The sequence below is a fragment of the Temnothorax curvispinosus genome, unplaced genomic scaffold (genome assembly GCF_003070985.1).
Source record: "Temnothorax curvispinosus isolate PA1 unplaced genomic scaffold, ASM307098v1 QBEX01009818.1, whole genome shotgun sequence".
NCBI classification, from domain to species: Eukaryota; Metazoa; Arthropoda; class Insecta; order Hymenoptera; family Formicidae; genus Temnothorax; species Temnothorax curvispinosus.
Window position 1 is genome coordinate 1 of NW_020219598.1, and position 11,585 is coordinate 11,585.

General features: G+C 35.5%; 2 protein-coding genes across 2 annotated transcripts; both read left to right on the plus strand.

Moving 5' to 3' along the window:
* Window positions 1-224: 224 nt before the first annotated feature.
* Window positions 225-1,875, plus strand: LOC112459395 (lysosomal aspartic protease-like; the record flags this gene model as incomplete). The annotated part of the gene is made up of 6 exons (XM_025023462.1): window positions 225-343; window positions 486-685; window positions 809-931; window positions 1,013-1,145; window positions 1,276-1,368; window positions 1,444-1,875. Coding segments are annotated over 6 exons (827 nt in total), but the record flags the coding sequence as incomplete, so codon positions are not given.
* Window positions 1,876-6,942: 5,067 nt separating this feature from the next.
* Window positions 6,943-11,317, plus strand: LOC112459396 (probable glutamate receptor). Its single transcript, XM_025023463.1, has 8 exons — window positions 6,943-7,149; window positions 7,485-7,984; window positions 8,223-8,549; window positions 8,959-9,115; window positions 9,614-9,762; window positions 10,089-10,175; window positions 10,257-10,414; window positions 10,803-11,317. Exons 1-8 carry the CDS (start codon window positions 6,987-6,989, stop codon window positions 11,002-11,004), a joined length of 1,743 nt encoding a protein of 580 aa, XP_024879231.1. The 5' UTR covers window positions 6,943-6,986; the 3' UTR covers window positions 11,005-11,317.
* The last annotated feature ends 268 nt before the right edge of the window (window positions 11,318-11,585 follow it).

The window sequence follows — 11,585 nt, forward strand, 5'->3', positions numbered from 1 at the left end:
ACATTATTTAGCACACTTACTTTAAAAACACAAATAATTTTTTATACAAAACAGCTCACATGTTAAAGAAAAAAATATAAACATAAATATATTTAATAATTTAACTAAATATATTTGATGATTTAACTACTGTCAGTTATATATATTTAAATTAATATAGAAAAATTTATATTTTTAAATTCTTCAATATTAACTGATTTAATTTTATTTACTACTTTTTGCAGTCAAACATGATAAATATGATAATACAAAGTCCACTACATATATACCACAGAATGATCCATTTTTTATTGATTACGCGAAAGGCAATGTGTCTGGGTTCTTATCTACTGATGACGTAATCGTAAGTCATAGTCAAGTAAATGATATATTTAATTCTAATCACAGTCATAATCTATGAAAATTTTCTAAAAAGCACATGTTGCTATCATTCTCCGAAAAAATGCGCGTAATTATACTTTATTAATAATATCAACGTTTCGCAGATTGCTGGCCTTAAGGTTTCAAACCAGACATTCGGAGAAGCGCTCGATTTCGCGACAAGTTTTTGGGACTCTGCACAATGCGACGGCGTTCTGGGGATGGGTTATCCAGCCTTATCTGTCTTTAAAAAGCCTACTGTTTTCCAAAACATGATTGATAAACACGTGGTGTCCCAACCAATTTTTAGCTTCTATCTAAATCGGTATGTATCTTTCCGTATGCCTCACGTGTGTTTAATACTATTTTTTAAATTACATACTTTGTCTTTCCATGCAATGTAAAATGCAAATGTATAAACAATGTAAAAAATATACAACCTATACAGAAATGCCACGGACGTGTTCGGCCGTGAACTGATATTGGGTGGTACCGATTCTTCCCATTACGAGGGCGAGTTTACGTATGTTAATGTTCCTCACAAAGCATACTGGCAATTTGAAATGGATATGTACGTAGTTTCTTTTCTAAATTATACGTATGTCAACCACGGATTATATGTCAGCTAATTGGTAATGTTATCCCACTGTAGGATTCAAGTAAAAAATTACACTTCTTGCGCGGAAGGCTGTCAAGCTATCGTCGACACGGGCGCTTCTGTGATGGGTGGACCACCGGGGACTATCAAAGCTATTTACAGAGAGATCGGTGTTGTTAATGATACGGTAATTTATTGTCCCTTTCTGCAATGGCAGCTTTCACAATTATTTTAAATAAATTATTAAAATAAATTAATAAATGTTTGATAAGTTCGGATTATTAATATGGATTACTAACATTGATTTTTGTTTAAAGGTGAAGTGCGACGAGATTTCTAATTTGCCCGATATCAATTTCGTCATAGGTGGTAAGACGTTACGACTCACTGGTCAAGATTATATCTTGAAGGTAAAGAATATTATTATATAAAGGTTTAAATTGTTTTTAGAATAGAAATATTATGCCATATTTAATGTCTTATAGATGACAGAAGGCGAAATAGATGTTTGCATTCCCGCCTTCCATGAGGTTATTCCGTATAATGAATTAGAGTGGATTTTGGGCTATCCATTTGTTGGTCGGTACTACACCAAGTTTGACATGGGGAACAACCAAGTGGGATTCGCCCTTGCAAAACGTTAAATATTGATTGCCTTCTCATGAAGTTATAATTAAATATTAGGAAATTTAAGTAACATTACTAAACAAATTAGTCATAGCTTCTTTAGAATATCGACTGACGTATGATTTTAATTTTATTTGGACTATTTATATGGTATATTTTTAAATTAATACGTATGTGAGAATTAGAAGAAAGATATGCGATAAGTATTTTACCAACGATTTGGTACATCTTGTTTTTTTGGCAACTATCGAATTGTTAGATATTGTGAATAGAACTTGTATATAAGTCTATTAAAATAAAGTATATATTTTCAACACTGAATATACATATATATTGATGTCATATATCCCCCTTTCAATCTCATCTTAATGTAGTATCCCAAAAAATATTATCTCGTTTAATCTTATAAATTTTCTGCTTACATTCGAGTACAAGATATCATATAACATTCTGCTTATATGTATAAGAGTACGACATACCGCATTTGTAAACAATATATAACTTTTTACATTTTTTATGCTTACACAAACGTATATACGCCTAAATCTTTTGCTTATTAATAAAAATTATCCAAAATATTCGACACATAGATACCAAATTGTCGGTACAAAAATTATGTCGTATGTATTCTAATTAATAAATTGTTATAATATTGCAAAACTGGTTTAGGTATCTCACTATCGTTAATATTATAAACTTATATTTTAAAATTGTTGACATATGTATATATAGAAAATACATTATCAGCTTGAGGTCGCTCTCTGTATTTTTCTTGAACGTTTTCATAATCGATTATAACTTGAAGATAACTACTTATTGCTCGCAATCCGCAACAATGAGGCTGCCGTTGTGATTCATTCAATTATCTAATTTGTTTACTTACTTATTTTTTTAGAATTTAAAGTTGCGACAATCGTTTTATGCATTTCATGATTTATGTATCGTCGATCATACATTATATATATATATATATATATATATATATATGCATACATAGTGTACTATAATAATATATAATAATATACACATATATATTTCCTTTATGTTTACTGAAAATCACAAAGTCATATGGATGTGTCGAGAGTCGGATACGAACGATATTTTTAACCCTTTTCGGTCACACTACCCGAGAATCCCGTACCGGTCACACTGGGTGAAATACACCCCCAGCGTGTTTGCACGTGTATAAAAAATTGTAGGTGACCTTAAAAAAAAAGAAAAAAATATCCTGTTGTAGTTTAAGTCTTCCTTAAAAAGACTGTATAGGTTCGATTTGCAAAAAATTAATTTAACATATGTAAAAAAATTGTTGAAAAAAAAGTCGGAAAAGTGACTTTTCACAAAAAATAATGTAACTTTTTCAATTTTTAAGATATTTTAATTTTTTAAACGGTTTTTTCATCCTCAGGTGACGCACTTTTTACTAATTATTGCAGTTTATGCGGCCGTTCCAAAAAGTATATTGATTTTGAGGTTATAAAGGTGCGATTTTTTGCGGAAAAAATTGCCGAGAAAGAACTAACGGGCCGAAAAATATACCACCGATGGGGATCGATACTTGAAGGTCCCAACTACTTGTAGATGGCGGCAAAAGGCCCATTTCCATTGATTTACTGGGTCGTTTTCGAAGTCAAAAAACGCTGGGGTGTATTTTACATAGTGTGACCGATAAGGGTTAAATTTATGGGCGTAAAGTCAACAGTCTCGCATCACATTTATACCATTCACTTTCGCATCGCCATATATGAGTGATTCACATCGGTGCAAATTTAATCTAAGAATTAATCGCGTTTAGCAATTAATCAATATCTCTGAACATGTTTATTATTTGACATGATAGAATGTTTAATTACTTTTAGAATATGTATAACATGATGTATTGCATATCCTCGTAGGGCTTACAATAAGGCGTTTTTTTCATAAGGAACGTACCCAAACCTCTTACAAATGTTCATTCCCTAATGCCTGGCCATTTGCGACCTCACAAATATTTACCCTCTCTTCCTGTAATCCTCTTCACCCCTCTTCTTCTTCCTCCGTTCCTGCCGCGACTCCGTCCTTCAGCCTCCCTCCTTTCCGTCTCAGCTCTTCTTTATTTAGCCCAGTCCCTTCTTCCCCCATCCTCCTTCTCCTCATCATCGGAGACCATGAGCAGTTTCTCCTCCAACCCTCTTGTAATTTCTTCCTCCTTCGACCTCTCTGTACTTCTGCGTATCTTCCCTTCCATTTTCTCCTCTCTCTCCTCTCTCTTTATCTCTCCTTTCCACAGACTTGTCCTCATGGATCTTCACCCCTATGCTGTTCCCTGCCTTTCTCCTCGCCTCCAACACCTGCCACTTCTCCTCTTCGTTTCCCAGTTTCACCAATATGGTCATCCATATTCCTCTCTGCCCCACCACAATCACCTCTCTCACCGTCACCCTTACTTTTAGCCCTTCCGCGAATAACTCCTTCACTTTCTCCCAATTCGACTCCTTGCCTCCCCATTTCTCCTTCTCGACCCTTAAAATTACATTCTTTTTCCTTAGTTCGTCCTCGTTCCTTTCACCTTCCCCCGCCCACAATCCTCTCGACCGCCTCTGCTATTATTCTCCCCTCGCGCTCTATCTTGGGTAATCTGTAACGGTTATTACTTTCCTCTCCCTTGTTCCGCTTTCTCTTCCGCACCCCTCTCTTTTTCTCTGCCCTATCACGCTTATCTCTTTCACCTCTACATTTACCTTTGATCCTTTCGCAACTTATCCTTTCACTAAACACCGCTTACCTTTCTCCTCATCTTATTCTCCTTTCCGCAACCGAATCTCTGCTCAACTACCTAGAATATGTATAATAAAAGATAAAAAGATAAAAAGATTTTATTTACTGTAACGTTAACACCCGGAGAAGACCTCGCGTTTAATTAACTGCGTATATTTTTATATTTTATATCACATTTTATATTCAATATGAATATTAAGAAAATATCGTTGATTCTTAATTTAGCGACAGCGCAAGGAAGGAAAGCGATTAAAGCAAATTACCACGTTTAATCGGTCGCAATTTCCACGTCGCAGAATCACCGCGATTATGTTATCAGAAACGCTCGATTATGTATCTACGTCCCTGCATTTACCTTTATTACTGCGACCGGGAGACATTTGTCCTGCTAAGCAGAAGTTTTACCCGTTTAGTTGATCTCCCCGGTCTTTCGCGCTGTAAACTTTCCTCGACCGACCTTCCAACGGTGAAAAAAAAAAAAATTATTGGTCTGTTCGGCGGGTCCGATGTCGCTTGTCGTTCTTCTCGGCATTTCGGCAAAGATTCACTTTAACGTTGACGTCTCTTGTCAACGTAATACTGAGCGTCCGAAGACATTATTTTGCGGCGCTCGTTACATTCATTCATCCTGGAGACAAGTACGGAGATTACGGGGTCAGTTCGAAATATCTTCCAAACGGCACAGTATTATTATTGCTAGGACATATATATCTGTATAACAGTAATAATAATACTGTGCCGTTTAATTAAAATAAATTATTTTAATTAAATTAATCTTGGACTCTATTTTTTCCTTCTTCAAAAGTTGACTATGGAGCTCTAAGTAAATTTTTTCTTTCCGAAAAGAATGTCGTTGCGCATCGCGTACTTGACGATATTTTTGACAGCGGTGTTGATAGCGGTTTACTATTCGGCGACGTTAGTCTGCTTCCTATAACGGCGTACACTCGCATTTGCCTTTTCAGATTAGAATAATTTGTCGACGATGGTACCTATAAATAGTATAAATTAATCGTTCTACGTGGTAGTGCCGACTACGACTTACAATCCCTTATAGAAATTTAATACTGTAAGTGATTTTTTGGCTAGTAATTAATCACTTAAAAGCACTATTAAAAGCACTGTTAATAGTGCCTTTAATAGTGCTTTTAAATAATTAATCACTAGCCAAAAAATCACTTACAGTATTAAATTTCTATAAGGGATTAGTCCCCGTAAAAGTTTACTCGTCGATCGAGGAGTTCGACTTTCACTTTTGCTTGTACACTTTTTGAGCGATCAAAGTTATGTCAGAGACTATGTTGCATTCGGTAATATGGAATTATAATCACGTTTAATACAATATCTATCGTGTGATTTCGTTCACGCTGACGCACATAGAGAAAAAAATGATGTTGTATCAACAGTATCAGGCTAATTGGAAGTAATCTTGCTAATTCAATAGACAATAAACAGTATTGTGGAATAATACTTATTTTATTAAATATACTTATTCTATTAAAAAAAGAAATACTTATTTTATTAAAACAAAAGCATGAATTGAATTAACAAGATTATTTTCAATTAGACTTATAATGCTGTTGATACAACGTACATCATTTTTTTCTCCGTGCATATGGAGTGATAAATGGTTTGTGAGTCACAAGACGTTTCCGCGACACTTTCAAACGAAGGGAAATAAGTATTAAGAATTAAACATATTAAACATGACGTCGATATTTTTAAAGGTGACCAGCTCTGCCAAAGATGAAATGGGAAGGATGGCTGGCTTACGAGTCGTGCGTGGACTTGAATGATTTTCGAAATGTTACTTAAATATTAATGTTATTAACAGTTTTGAATTTTTTTTTAAGCTTATAGTACATCGATGAAGATTTAAGTTATTATACTGCGAATTATTATGATTGCAGCGTGCTAACACTAAAATAAAACAAGAATTTAAAACATTTCCTAGCGAGAAAAGAAAAAAAAACTTTAGTTTTAGCATTTTTTTAAAAAAACGACTTCTGTTTTAAATTATCGATATCAAGAAGATTCTTTCCATGCTCAACACTACATCCCTTTTGCGAGACATGCACGTTTAAATTTATTGATCTTTATGCATCGAGTTGAAAGCTATTAAGATACGTCGATATAACTTGAAATAGTAACGGGTGTATAAGAAGTGGGTGGATAAGTAATACCAGCTATGGTGAGCTTAACGACATCGAATAATTTATCGGTTTGACCGATGATTCGCCGATAAAAATTGTACCGTTGCATACTTTCATCTACATAATGGTGATAATGCAGCTACAATTAATTATATAGATCCTAGAATCCGATAAATTCTTGTATGCGATGATCGCCCTTCAGTCACGCGTTCGCACCCTTGAGAGAAGCCTTATTCCTCTTCTTAACTCCTCCGGCGGCGATAGTTGCGCTGTGAGCTTTTTCGATAAAAGACTCTTCGATTCATTGTTGTGTTAGCAGAATCTGGGATTCCGATTTCTTTGTGCCTCTCTATAATCTCACCTGTTCGTTTTAGTCCATAAGAGGGATAATTGTTCTGAATTAAACGTTAATTATTTATCGCAACAGTGTCCAACTGGACGAAATCGACATTTATTTTTTACACAGTAGCCGTTAATATGCATTTTGCAAAATGACATACGCGACAGCGCGATCAATCATAATACTTTTCCTCGTGTTGGGCACCAAACCGCTGACAGAAAGTATAGGCATTAACAATTATTTCCAACTGATCAACGACGTCCACAGATATTATCGCACGTCGTGTGTTATTTTCGTGCGGTCTGACAATTACGGTGAGTAGATACCGGGAACAGTTTCCGGTTATCATTTCTCACACTGCACTTTCGCGAACTTTCGAACAAATATTGAATCATTATTTCACGAGCAAATTATTTCATTTTTATACGATATTATTTAACGTTAAAGATATTTTTCAAAAAATCATTTTTTTTTTATCTAATTGTTACGGATTTAAATTGAATAAAATGTAATTAAATAAAAAAAATTAAGTCATTTTTTTTCAAACTTTTATTCTTAATTGAAGAAATTAAATGCAGTTATGACTTAGAGAGCATTTAATTCTGACAACAAGTAAAATATAATACCATCTTTAATGTGAATATTGCAGATTTGAACACGACGACATTGGTGCATACGTGGTCGCGCGAATTCTCACGACACCAAGTCATGACCGTGACCATAACTTTCTCGGATCTGACAAGTGAGTACAACGAGTACTGGAAAAACGTCACGCGGCCGTTGTTTGTCGTTCTCCTCGACACCGAAGAGACCATGGTCGAGTTCGCCGAGACCACGAGGAGCATAAAGCCCATCTCTTTTCCCTTTTGGCTCGTTATATTTCTTCAGCGTCCTGGGAATCCTCTCGTGGAGCGCTGCAGACATCCTACCGATAACGTATTCAACGTGGACTTCAGCACCCAGATGCTGGTTTTATGCTACGCTCGACCGATTCTAGTCGAGTGGTACGCCATTCGCGATAATCGCACCAGAACGTTCGACCTGGCCTTGTGGTCCCCCGATAGAGGTTTACTTTTAAGGACGCGAAAGCCCTTCTACGCTAGAAGGAGCGACATGTTCGGCGAAGTTGTACGCGTTACGTCCGTGATCGTAAGTTTTTTGCTCTTCGTCGAGCTCCGTTGTGCGTTGCTTCTTTTGCGAATCGGAAAATGGTCGTAAGCGACGACCTTCTAGAAAATAGTCGCCTTGAAAGAAAATTATCTATTTGTCACGAAATCGATATTAGAATAGACTTTGTAAGATTATTTATTAACCCTTAATGATTATTTATAGATCCGTATAGACTCGCGTAAATTGACTTGACAATTCTGTTGATATATGCACGAAGAACTCGCCGCTGATCTCGCACGAGAACGGTACGGTCGGCGGGTTTTTCGGGCTGTTGCTGACAGAGCTCAGCAAAATGATGAACTTCACGGTGGAGATTCTGGATCCGGCGGAGGGATTCGGCACCTGGAGCAAAGAGAAAAAGGTGTGGACAGGTGCGATTGGCCAGTTGGTGGCCAACGAAGCTGATATCGGCATCTCCGCATTCGCGATGACGACTGGCAGACAAAACGTCATCGACTATACAATACCACTGATGCGCTCGCCATACCGCCTTTATTTTAAGGAGCCTAACACAGCCTTGGTGGAATGGTCTTTATACTTCAGGGTAATAATTATCTTTATATCAACAATACCTATACATAATTTAGTATTAGGTGTATTAATATAGTAGACATGCATCATTTAATATATTACATATGCCTACGGTAATTATATTGGCTACAATTGGAGGGGTAAAAATCACAGTGGTAAATTTTTCAAAATATTTGACTTACACCACTATAATTTTTATTTCTTTAATTGTACAATGATAGAAGTTTAAAACTGCACAAAGACTTTATAATCATCCCGTTCATTTATAAAATTAAAAATGCAATTACTTTAGAATGCTTAATTACATCTCTGGGAAAAGTGTTAATATTGAACAAATAACAGTATTAAGATAATTTATGCTAAATATTCACGATAACAAAGTGGAATAAATTGCTGCTTTTCTTCATCGATAAATGTTTCAGGCATTCAGCTCTATAACTTGGATAGCATTATTAATGATAATAATAACAGCTTCTATTCTATTGACTATCATGAAGACAAAAGGATACTTTTCGATAAACTTGATGTTCGAAAACTATATTAATGTTTGGGGGATTTATTGTCAGCAAGGTTTGTCAGGTAACGTTTACTAGAGACATTCAATATCTAGCATAATATTTTCGTATTATTAGTCACGTTTTAAGCAATTGTGTGTGATGCATCGATATGTGTCTATATATGTGCTAATATGTCAATATGCCATATACATATATAGAGGAAAGTTCCCTATTATGAGATATAGGCTTCTGATAAGCGATAGCGAGGTGTTTCTGCTAAACTAATAGGTTCTATTTGTTGGTTTCATCAGGAACTTATTGCCCTTAGAGTAAAACCTGTTTAGTGGAAAATTCATTATTTGATCGTGCGTGCACTCGCCTCCTACATTTTTCAATTCTGCACATAAACTTCCGGCAATCACAAAAAATAGATGTGGTATCTCATAACAGGAGAATTTCCTCTACATATATATGTATATTTGACACCATAATATAATGCACATGTATATTTTATGCAAAGAATTTCCTAGCGAGTCATCGATGAGACTGGCTTTTTTCTCGATTTCTGCTTCGTCGATAGTAATTCTGGCCATCTATTCCGCCTCGTTTATCAGCATTCTAGTGCTCTGTACGCCCAAACTGCCTTTTTCCACTCTGGAGGGTTACGTTAAGGATGGCTCTTACAAATTAATTGTGGTGCAAAATAGCGCCCACTACGACGTTCTTAGTGTGAGCTCGCCTTTATTTAAAGCGCAACAGTGACTTCTCAGCCACAGTAATTTCCATTGAAACGTTCGCAAATAAAAGCATAGTCTCGTGATTGTATTAGTATTACATGACATACACAATAAATCTTAGTAATTTAGTAATTTTCTTGTAGAGGTAATTTTAAACGTTAAAGAATTTAATTCGTAGAGAATATATTGTTCTTAAGTTCTTTTTTGTATTCTTATAATATTACTGACAAAAATTCTAAGGAAGAGACATTCTATTATTCCGACTGCAACTGGGAAAAAAATGTTTTTTTTCAAATTATGCTTTTTCAAATTTTGTAGCACGTCAAAGATCCCGTTTTTTTGCAAATGTACGAACTGCTAAAAGAAAATCATTTACCGCTATCAACGACGGAGGGATTCAAGCAAGTTAGCGATATTTCTTAATTAATGAAATCAACGACGTTAAGTTTCATTAAGTCGTCCATTTTTATATCAATTCTTACGCAGCTCTGCGAGAGAAACAAGTTAGCGCTTTACGCGGCTGAGGTATATGAAGAGCTTAACATTATACCGTGTAGAGTCGTATATATTAAGACCGGAAGAATCGGCAATGCGGCGATAACTCTAACGAAAGATAATCCTTACACTGGCCTCATGAATTACCAGTAAGTCCTAATGTATATATTTATTTACAAGGATATATATATTTTATTATTTAATATACATTTATTGTTTGGAAAACTGTCATCCTATATTGTACTACATAATTGTCTGATGTTTATAAGTTGAGTTTGTTGATGCATATGATAAATCGATGAATTTTATTAATATCACTAATTTTAAAAATATAATTTTTAATAACTTTTAAAGTATAAATTCTATATATTTTATCTTATAAATATTTATTTAAGGATGCGAAAATATCGTTAAATTTTAATGTCGTTGAAATCACAAAATTACAAGAAATGTATTATATTCAGATAAGAACTACTCTTACGACTGCTTTTCCCTCTTCAAGAATAAATACTTTAAATATCTTTTCACATTTTTCAGCTTGCGGAAATTTCAGCTTAATGGCGTTATAAGCAAATTGAAGAACAAGTATCACATACGAAGGAATCATCCGAGGGGGGTACATTACGGTTTTGTCGAATTAAGCGATGTAACGCCAGCTCTGACGATGTTGGCAGGCTGTATGGTCCTGGCACTTCTTATCTTGATAATCGAGAAAGTGTATTATTCGTCTAAAACTTGATCTAAGAACAACAACCCGAGCAGAAATCCTGGCAAGCCGCAAGGCAATAATCAGGTCCAAACAAAAATGCGTGATTTTTTTGTCAGGCCCGAGTCAGGTAATCTGAATATGGCCCTGATCCGAAAATAACGCAGCGCATGATCATGCGAAATGAGGATTTTAATCGTATTTGGTCCTGAAAAGGTTACCAGATACGGACCAAGTGAGGACAACGTATGTGATCCTTATGATTTTCTTACATTTAGATATCGCATTAACTCTTTCGGTACGGAGAATGACTATAATCACTGCAGTCCATTATACTGCTCACTGCGGCCGGAGTAGAGACTATATAGTCATTATTGTCCACATGCTGTTCACTGCGATCGAGAAACTTGAAATGTTAACTTGAAATGCTTCTGTTGATAATTTTTTAAATTGTTTTGTTATTGAGTTTTATTACATACATATAATAATTGAAGGCGTTGAACGTGTCGAATGCCTAGCTCTCTCGGCCGAATCGCGTATATCGGCGGTTCGACGCTCTGGCCACTAGAGAGCCCTTCACGTCTCGGTCGCCTCGTACCGAAAGGGTTAAGGGA

What these genes read in the sequence shown, in the direction of transcription:
- LOC112459396 (XM_025023463.1), top strand. Translation starts at nt 6,987, where the DNA reads ATGACATACGCGACAGCGCGATCAATCATAATACTTTTCCTCGTGTTG. An exon ending in CGTGCGGTCTGACAATTACG is followed by an intron (nt 7,150 to 7,484) that starts GTGAGTAGATAC and finishes TGAATATTGCAG; the next exon opens with ATTTGAACACGACGACATTG. An exon ending in TTGTCAGCAAGGTTTGTCAG is followed by an intron (nt 9,116 to 9,613) that starts GTAACGTTTACT and finishes CTTCGTCGATAG; the next exon opens with TAATTCTGGCCATCTATTCC.